Raw genomic sequence first — 9,692 nt, 5'->3', positions numbered from 1 at the left:
AAAAGTTATGAAACTGAGAGAAAAGTTTTTATTAAGTAATACCATCTAAAACTTTTTGTAGTAAAACGTTTCTTCGAATGTTACAGGACATTGTAATATGTCTTTAAAAGGTCTTTTTTCTTCTTTTTTTTTTTTTTGAAATTCTGAAACTTTCAGCAGGAACTTCGACAAATTATTGGCCAGGATTTTTGCTCTACTGAAGGTTTTCAAACAAACATTGAAATGAAGACAATTAACAAGTGGGATTTGGGAAGCTTCGAGAGCTCCGACACCTATGAAAGCTGCAATACTCACCCCTTTGATTCCAAAGCAGACCTGGGCATTGAAGACCCCACTCTTGCACGAAGCAACTTGTATGTAAATCCTCTAGAAGACCCCATGCAGATAGGCTCAGCCCCTGTAACTCGAAGGTCACTGAAAGTTCCAGATCAACCTCCAAGATCTCACACCTCTGTCGCCCTCACCCATAGCAACTCGTCTGAAGATAGTGGAAGCTACGATGAATCCTCAGGAAGGACGATTATTGAACAGCCCCAAAACGACACACAAAATGCCTTCAGTGCCCTAACATCTATGAAGAAACCACGTTTCCTACAAGGTTTGATATCTAGAACTCGTTTTGATGAAATGGACTCTCCACAACGAAGTTTCCAATCCTCCACGGACTCTCTTCTTTCAGCTGGTAACAGACCAAAGGTTGGCATAAAAGCACCTTTTTCTTCCCGAGGTAAGGTAATATTAGCAAGGCCCTTGATCAAATGTTTAAGTAACACAACAAATTTTACACCAGTACTACGCTACAGCTGTTTTAATGTAAAACACACAAATAATGTGTAAACAAATTTACGTTGTCTATCATCATGCTTATATCGTGTTTTTAGCATAGTAACGAATTACAAATGTTGTGGAAAAAATCAAAATACTTAAAATGTATGGTGGTAAATGCGCTTTAACCTGTAGCAAGCAATGTTACCTGGTGGTTTGAAAAATCAATATCCGTTCTTTAACTATAAAGTTCGTCTGCACTTCTACAAACACACTTCCCCCGGTTGCTTAGCGGTAAGCTGGGGATTTATAAAGCTATACATCATCAAGGCTAGAACCCTGTAGTGGAAGTTATGAACCATCATTCTCACGAGGTCCAGGTTATGGTATAGATTGGACTGAAAATAAGTTGTGACTTAGTTTTCCTGTCGTACCATTCCTAGCACTCCCATTTATATTGTTATTGTAAGTTTATACATCATTTCCGTTTCTGGTTATTTTAAAAAAAAACTTCTATACATGTTAAAAAATGCAAACTTTACATTGTTTTTTGTTGAAACCTCTCCATATTTTTCTTTCATTATCTTTTTCTTTTTTCATATATAATATACTTATGTACATGAAATCAAAAAATCAAATAAACTAGCACCATACGGTCTTGAAAATTATACCTGATTTCTTTTTCAACGTTATATATACATGTCATAAGTTATGCGCATGTTTCACGTGACCTTTTGAAAAAAGTGCGGTTCTTTTGATGCATTTAGCACACGTTACTTCTTCTCTCTGGAAAGACAATGTCAGCATTTTGTATTCAGATTTTACCATTTGTTGAATTTTCTATTTGGTGGTTATGTGTTTGTATGTGTGTTAATGTTACCTACTGATAAGGGTTAGGGACTGTAAAAAGTTTTTTAAACATTGGAAACCAGATAAGCAGCATTTCCTTTTTGTGTTTCTAAGTGCTGGTTATTTACGCCATTAAGCCTGAAAAAAGGTTAATCATGCTACTTAATGACTGCAATTTGTAAAACATGACCATAGGAACTGCCACACAATAGATACATTAATTAAAGACCAATTTCATGCTTGAGTCTAAGTTCGAGAGGACAACCCCACAGTTGATGCACAGTAATACCAACTTGTTGTGTCTGTATAGCCAGAAATAAATGAAGTACTCAGTACAACATTGATGAATATAAGTGTTTTAGTGGTGGTTCAGTGTGATAAGAGGAAGACATAAGTTTGAATGGGTATACAGATTTTATTATAATTCCAAAGAGCGTATTTTACTGTTCGACAATACCGTGATGTGATTTTTAGACCCAGGTCCAAATAGACAACGTGTTTCTGATGCACGATAATTTCCGTATAACATACGACCAGGATTGTGACAACTACGCAGAATAATAAGATATAGAGAACTTGCCGCCAAAAAAAAAACTTATTTAAATCCCATAGAACATTTGTGGGAACTTCTTTAACACCATATACGTCAAACGTTTAACCCAACATCAAGGAGTTTGTCATTGGGTTGACTGATTGAGAATTAAGTTAGAATTTCCCATAACTGAGTGTCTCTCTCTATTTTTTTTTAATAAAAGTGAAACTAAACGTGGCCTAGTTTTTCATGCCCGAACTTCGAATCCGAGAATTCAATTCGCTTCCCGTTGCCGTAGAAACGCGCTTAACATTTTATGGACGTGGATATGCTATAAGAGTGACGGGAAAAATCCACTATTCAGTCAGAAAATATTAGCACAAGAGCTGGTAGCGGGTGCTGTTGACTGTTTGTCTTCCCTCTATCACGTCACAGCGGTAAGTCTTCGGATTTACAATGCTGAAATCAGGGGTTCGATTCCCCTCGGTGTACACAGCAGATAGCCCGATGTGGATTTGTTATAAAAAAACTCACACACCCTCTATCATATCAGTTCAAATCTATATGACAACTATGCGCACATAGCTACTGTGTAGCTCTGCGTAAAAATTCTAAAACAAACAGATACGATGTTTTCAGACAAATTGATTCAGTCAGCTCATAACTGTGACTCTATTGAATTTAAAGCTGCACATCTTTCACGAGTTGACTAGCGAAATATTGTTGACCAAACTAATGCAGTGACTGTATTCCTTTAATGAATATTGCTCCTAAAATATATGTCCCCTGGTGGGACAGCGGTAAGTTTATGGACTTACAACACTAAGATCCGGGGTTTGATTCCACACAGTGGATACAACAGATAGCCTTTGACCTAGAATAAACGAATAAAACAAAGATATATTTTTAATTTTTGCTCTGTTATTGATTTGGTTGAAAAACAAGTTAGGTATCAAATGTTGCCCATTAATATTTGATGTACTTTATATCTAAAGCCCCCAGTGGCACAGCGGCATGTCTGCGGACTTACAACGCTAGAATCCGGGTTTCGATACCCGTGGTGGGCAGAGCACAGATAGCCCATTGTGTAGCTTTGTGCTTAATTACAAACAAACAAACAAACTTTATATCAAAATTTAGAAAATGTCCTGATTTTTGTAATTGTGTTTATGCTATAGAAATTCTAACAACTAAAATGTTTTATTTTTTCCATCTATTTTGTTGTCCAACGATTATCAGTTTAAACATCCACGTTATCTTATATTCATAATCACTTCCACAAGGCCTGGCATGGCCAGGTAGTTAGGGCGCTCGACTCGCAATCTGAGGGTCGCGGGTTCGAATTCCCGTCCCGCCAAACCTGCTCGCCCTTTCAGCCGTGAGGCGTTATAACCAATCCCACTATTCGTTAGTAAAAAGAGTAGCCTAAGAGTTGGCGGTGGGTGGTGATGACTAAGTGCCTTCCCTCTAGTCTTACACTGCTAAATTAGGGATGGCTAGCGCAGATAGCCCTCGTGTAGCTTTGCGCGAAATTCAAAAACAAATAACACTTCCACACTTTGAAAGAACTAAATAAGCTTTCGTTCATGTTGTTTGCTTATTTTTTTTTTTTTGTTATTTCAAGGTCTAACATAAAATACACGATCTTCTCAGCCCTCTCATGTTTCACAGACCCAGTCTGCCGATCAAGCTCCTCCACTATCTTAACTTACTGCTTAAGCTACCCCAAGATGATCTGATCTCGAAAAATAAACGTTATAACACTCGCCCGTGGTACCAGAGGGGAGTAATGGGACTGGTAACATAAAATACGATGCCAATTTTGGGTTCAGCGACCCTTAGATGATCTTTCGGTTGCCTTTTACCTCCTTTTTTTTCATTGTAGCTCTAAGAAACAAACAAATTCACATAGAACGTGAATTGATATAGGGGCTGATCTCTCTCAACTGTCTGTTCGGTCTTCACAAGAGTCGTATTTTCTCCCATATGTATCCACAATAAAAACCCTTACAGTTACAGATTATTTGTATCTCACACTCTTACAGTTTGTGTCCTTAGAATTGTTTTATAGAACTTTTATAATTATTTGTAGTAAATAATATATCTGATTTTGTCGATTTTTCAATTTCTTCAGCGAGGTCCTTAGGAAGAAGTTCTTTTTTCGGAAATAAGGACATCATTCCTGTCTCTCGAAACCATCACTCAAGCCCAGAGGTCACCAAGAAAAGATCCATCTTGAAGAAAGGAGACAGTATCCATAAAGAAGAAATGGAAAGACTGCTAGCTGAATCAACGCAAAGGTTATCCACACACAACTCTGAAGAAGCGAACAATGAGGGAACATTTACTCAAGCTCAAAGTGGCTCCCAAGTCAAACATCCACTGAAGGGAATTGGTCCAAAAACAGGAACCAGACCTCACGCTCAGCCAATCAAGTTTCTGGGTGTTCTCAATGACAACAAATTATTGTTGAACAAGGGTACTCTTACTCCAATTGAAACTGTCCCTCGTCTTGTAAGTCACATACCCCAGCATAGGAGAAATCTATCTGAAGATAGTTGTCACGTTCCCGTTGGAAACTTGAATCGGACACTGGTCAGGCAATCCCATGTGAGTGACTCTAACAATAGTAATGTAACAGAACCTCTTGTGATGGCTGAAAATGAACTATCACACCCCAGAAGCACTTTTGTGCAATCTACACCAAATGCTACTGAAGTGTACTGTAGCAATCCTTTGTGTATATATTCTTACAACCCCTTGGGACAATCTTCACCTCCCCCTACTGTCTGTATCTGTGGCCACCAGGTGGCTCCTGTGATCTCATCTTCACCGTTTGTGGACATGAATCGCGACCGACTTGGGTTTATGACAGACCCACCAGATGATTCTGCTACGTCCTTCAAGTTAGTTGATCTGTCTTTAGAAGAAAGAGAGATCCTGGGAAGTGAAGGTTATCAGAAAACAACGCCCTCTAAAGAGTACGCCGTTTATTCGTAGCATTTTAGGTAAGATTATTTTTTTAAGCCAGCTGACGTTAAACGTTTTTGTAAAATACGATAACATTATGTGTTTTTTTCTTATAAATCTTCTTGAAAATTATCTAGTAATCCTGTCCTTCCTATTGATACCTTAAAAGAAGCGTCAAAGTACCATATGTTTTCTAGTGATTTTACAAGCGTTCTAAAGATCTTTAACTAGGTGAAAACTTGCAACATAAAATAAATTATGAAAGAGTTTAGGAAACGTAATTTAAAAATATTCGTTACGGTTGAATATCCCAAATAAAAATCCAACGTAAACAATTGCGCAATATATTACCAATGTAAAAATATAAAATATATCAGAGTAAGTGACTTAAGCATGATAATATAAAAAAAACGTAGGATTTGTAAATCACATAAAAAACTAGTGCTCTCAACAGGTGGGCATATTTTCATCAGGAGAAAAGAGATAATGGAGCACCCATTACCGGTAGCTCAGTGGTAAGTCTGAGAGCTTATAATACAAAAAAGTGGGTTTCGATACCCACGGTGGGACAGCACAGACAATCCATTGAGTATTTCTTTCGATTTTATACCGACATTTTACATCATGAAAACACTAAAATCACTATGTTCATAACATACACTTTGGCCAAAATATTTGCACACTGTTCTATATTGATGTTATTGTCTATGTGTATGGAGTAGTTATTGAGTAAATGTCCGAGTAGTAACAGATAAGGTGGCGTATGATCAGACAACTATGTACGAGTTGTTATTCAGGTCTGTATAAGTTGTTTTATATAAAAAGGTGTACTTTTGGTATAATCTTTTTCGAAACATATCAACGCTTTGTTCAAATACTTGCTCTGAGATGCTTGGTGTACAGTCATGCCTCGTCACGTTCCAGAAGTTATAGGGAGTCAAACTGTTCGACTGTCCAGAAATGATATGAAGGAAATGGACATTGACAGTATAGTACCCTCAGTGTACTGTATCCAAAATCCTGAAATGTCGTCGGACTACAGGAAACGTTGTTCCAGGAAAGTCTACTGGTAGACGCCGACAAACTACTGCCCGAGATAACTGTGTTTTGATCAGGTTAACACCTTAAGGTCGAAATAAGTCATGTACCACTTTACGACAGGAATGACATGAACACATTCAGTTCAAGCTATCAAGAAGAACAGTGAATAGGAGACTAACCAAACAAGGTTATTTTGCCAGAAGGGCTAACTGCAAATCGATATTAACCAGAATTCATCACCATCACCATGTTACTTGGGCAAGACAGACTGCCAGCTTAAAGTTAGGACACTGGCGACATGTCACCTTTTCGAACGAGTCCTGTTTCTGGCTTGTTAAAGCTGATGGTATGATTCGTGATCATTGTTTGCCTGGAGAACAGAAGAGGTAAGACTGTCTTTCGCACAGGAAGTGGTGCAGTACATCTTTGGGCAGCTATTCATCATGGTGGAAAAACTGCTCTTCATATCCTCCAGGAAAACATCAATAGTGCCTCCTACAGTTATCACACGGAGAAGATATTTTTGCTATAAATTAAGGAAAGGTTTGACAATAACTTTGTGTTCCAGGATGAAATTTCACTGCTTACAGTGCGCATTATAATATCGTGCCATCACCGACCAGGACGACGTTACAAGATTGTCATGGCCAGCAAAGTCTCCAGATTGTAATCACATTGAGAACAGTTGAGCAGAACTGAGCTGGAAAAGTGGTAATCATGACCATAAATCAGCTACTGTAGCTGAGTTGCAGCGCCTTCTAGTGACAAGTTAGGATGAAATCACAGTAGATTACATCAATAACCTCATCGATAGCATGCCACATCACGTTGCGGGGATTATTAGAGTACGAGGAGGACCAGCCAAGTACATGAATGTCTAATATGAACTGATATAAGGTTGAAGACGCTATTTTTAATAATCTGATGTTTTATTTTGTCATCGTATCTATCTATATATTGCAAACCATGGTGTTTGTCTGAGCTTTTTTCTGTCTTCTGTTTGAAAAGCTGCGCACGCAGACAAACAACATTCACTTTTGAAATGACGGGAGAACAGGCATGGATAATATTGATGCTAAATTGTATTTCGCAAGCAGGATATTCTACAATAAACTGTTAGGAATTAATCAAACTATCATTCACATTTCAAAACGTGATGTAATTTAAAGAATATAAATGTAGATTTACCGTATGTTATTGTTGAGCGGCTCTTAGCATGACTGAAATGCTCAATAATTACTTTTGCAGTGGGCGGTATAAGTGGCTCAGAGCTTTGGGTCTGAGTGAAACCAAGAGTGCAACACAATTAACCTTTTTAAAGTCCACGAAATAATTTAAATTGATAGATTAACTTCAACTTTTTCCGTCACTGGGGACGGGTACTTTTGCTTGTTATATATGTTTTGGTAAGGTTTGGTTATGATAACTGAAATGTTGAATTACACGTCTTTCTACAGGTTTCTAATAAAATTGTTTGCTGTTCTAATAAATCGTTCATGATGTCCATAGCACTTGTTTCACTATACAAGTTATATATGTAGATGTTTAATGTAACATGTATTTCTCATTTTGACAACGCTAAGTTTATTTCTATTCCATTTTAATAATAATGATCTTATTTGTTAAAAAATATGCAAACATTTAGGCCAAGACTGTGCAAAAAGGTCTATACTTGTTACTTTTTGGTGCAAAACAATTAATATTATTTTATTACAAGTTACAACGCTTACAGTAAGGAAGAATAATTTTAAAATTGTAAAACCTGTAAGTTGTAATAAAATAATACTTATAATCAATAATATAATCAAAATATTATAACAGTTAATAATGTTTGTTTGTTTTGAAGTTAAGCACAAAGCAACACAATGGGCTATCTGTGCCATGCCACCACGGATTATAGCTATGTAACTTCGCAGACATACCGCTGTGCCACTGGGGACCAGTTAATAATTCTTTGTTTTTAGTGCAATGCATCTAGTAGATTTTTCCCCCATAATATTTTTTAACTTACTTAATTAAAGTACCAATATTTTTGTCCCTCGGTGGGACAGCGGTATGTTTATGGGCTTACAGCGCTAAAATCCGGGGTTTGATTCCACGAAGTGGACACAACAGATAGCCCAATGTGGCTTTGCTCTAAAACAAACAAAATCAGTATTTTTGCGCCAAAAGGAATAAAATAATGTGACCCAACGCAATGGACCTCTAAAATAAAATTATCACAATATAAACTAAATAAAAACAGACATGCTTATTGTTTTGGGTGAAAGGTCACTTTATTTTTTGATAAAAAAGCCTTATTAAATCTCTTCTGGTCTGTCTAATGTTATTTCACTAAATCAGAACAACTAAATCTAAAATAAAAAACAAACATATAAATACTGCTACTTTTTTAACGTGCAAAGTTGATATAAAATATATATTTTGTGTTCAGTAACTTCAATTGTGTAGTTACAGTTTGTTTGTTTTTACGTGAGAATTACTTTTTTTATTTAATCCTACGAAATAAATCATGTTTTTGTGGGGCCCGGCATGGCCAGGTGGTTAGGGCGCTCGACATTATGAAAATTAAACAAATGACAGTTGTCGTCGCCTAAGCCAGAAATTCTTTTGGAGCAAAGGTTTATAAGCTGTACGTCATGTTTTTGTGGGCATTATGAAATTAAACATATGACAATTGTCGTCGCCTAAGCCTGAAATACTCTTGGAGCTAAGGTTTGTAAGCTGTACATCATGTTTTTGTGGGCATTATGAAATTAAACATATGACAGTTGTCGTCGCCTAAGCTGTACATCATATTTTTGTGGGCATTGTGAAATTAAACAAATTACAATTGTCGTCGCCTAAACCTGAAATACTCTTGGAGCTAAGGTTTATAAGCTGTACACTTTTAGGAGTAAAAAAGTAAAAACAAAAGTTTACTTCAACACACACACATATATATATATTAAAATATTTTAAATTTTCTCGAGATATCATCTCAGCATAATGTCAACATTTTAAATAACGTGGACATGCGAAGTGTTATTAGACTAAATTCCAGCTACTGATCTAATGAAATTAGTTTAGGCTTGCCTCATGCACCACGTTTTCTCGAAACACTTATTCCCATGATTACTGAATACAACTAGATAAACTTCCGCAGGGTCCCAGAAAGTGTTTTGTTTCAAGAGTAAATAAAATCCAAATTAAGAGAAACAAAAATTTGTATTTCTTGCTTCTGAAGTTCATATGTCATGCTCTGTTGTAGCCTACAGAGTGCACAATTCTTCTCGTGAGTCGTGGCATGCGCACGTTTTACTGACGTCACGACAGTACAAATTGCAATGTTAAGCGTCCCTTAATATCTACTGACTGACTGACAGACTGTATAATGGGTGCGAATGGTTAAAACGGGTGACGCCTCCGGGCGGCTTTCGGCTCCCTTTCGGAGAAATAAAAAAATCATCTCTCCACAACTGCTATCACGGTTCCTAATAAAAAACAAAGAATCACTCTTATAAGACGTCTTAAGTATAAACGGGTGAGAGTACAC

General features: G+C 36.9%; 1 protein-coding gene across 1 annotated transcript in view; it reads left to right on the top strand.

Moving 5' to 3' along the window:
- LOC106463908 overlaps window positions 1-9,692 on the top strand; it is a 150,389-nt gene that overhangs the window by 121,344 nt on the left and 19,353 nt on the right. Inside the window, exons 7-8 of the mRNA XM_022391547.1 lie at window positions 157-727; window positions 4,281-5,154. Coding sequence (XP_022247255.1) covers window positions 157-727; window positions 4,281-5,146 — 1,437 coding nt within the window. The 3' untranslated portion in view covers window positions 5,147-5,154. The remainder of the gene's footprint in view (window positions 1-156; window positions 728-4,280; window positions 5,155-9,692) is intronic.

This window comes from Limulus polyphemus, unplaced genomic scaffold, assembly GCF_000517525.1.
Source record: "Limulus polyphemus unplaced genomic scaffold, Limulus_polyphemus-2.1.2 Scaffold1514, whole genome shotgun sequence".
Lineage (NCBI taxonomy): Eukaryota > Metazoa > Arthropoda > Merostomata > Xiphosura > Limulidae > Limulus > Limulus polyphemus.
This window is presented reverse-complemented; position numbering and strand designations above follow the sequence as displayed.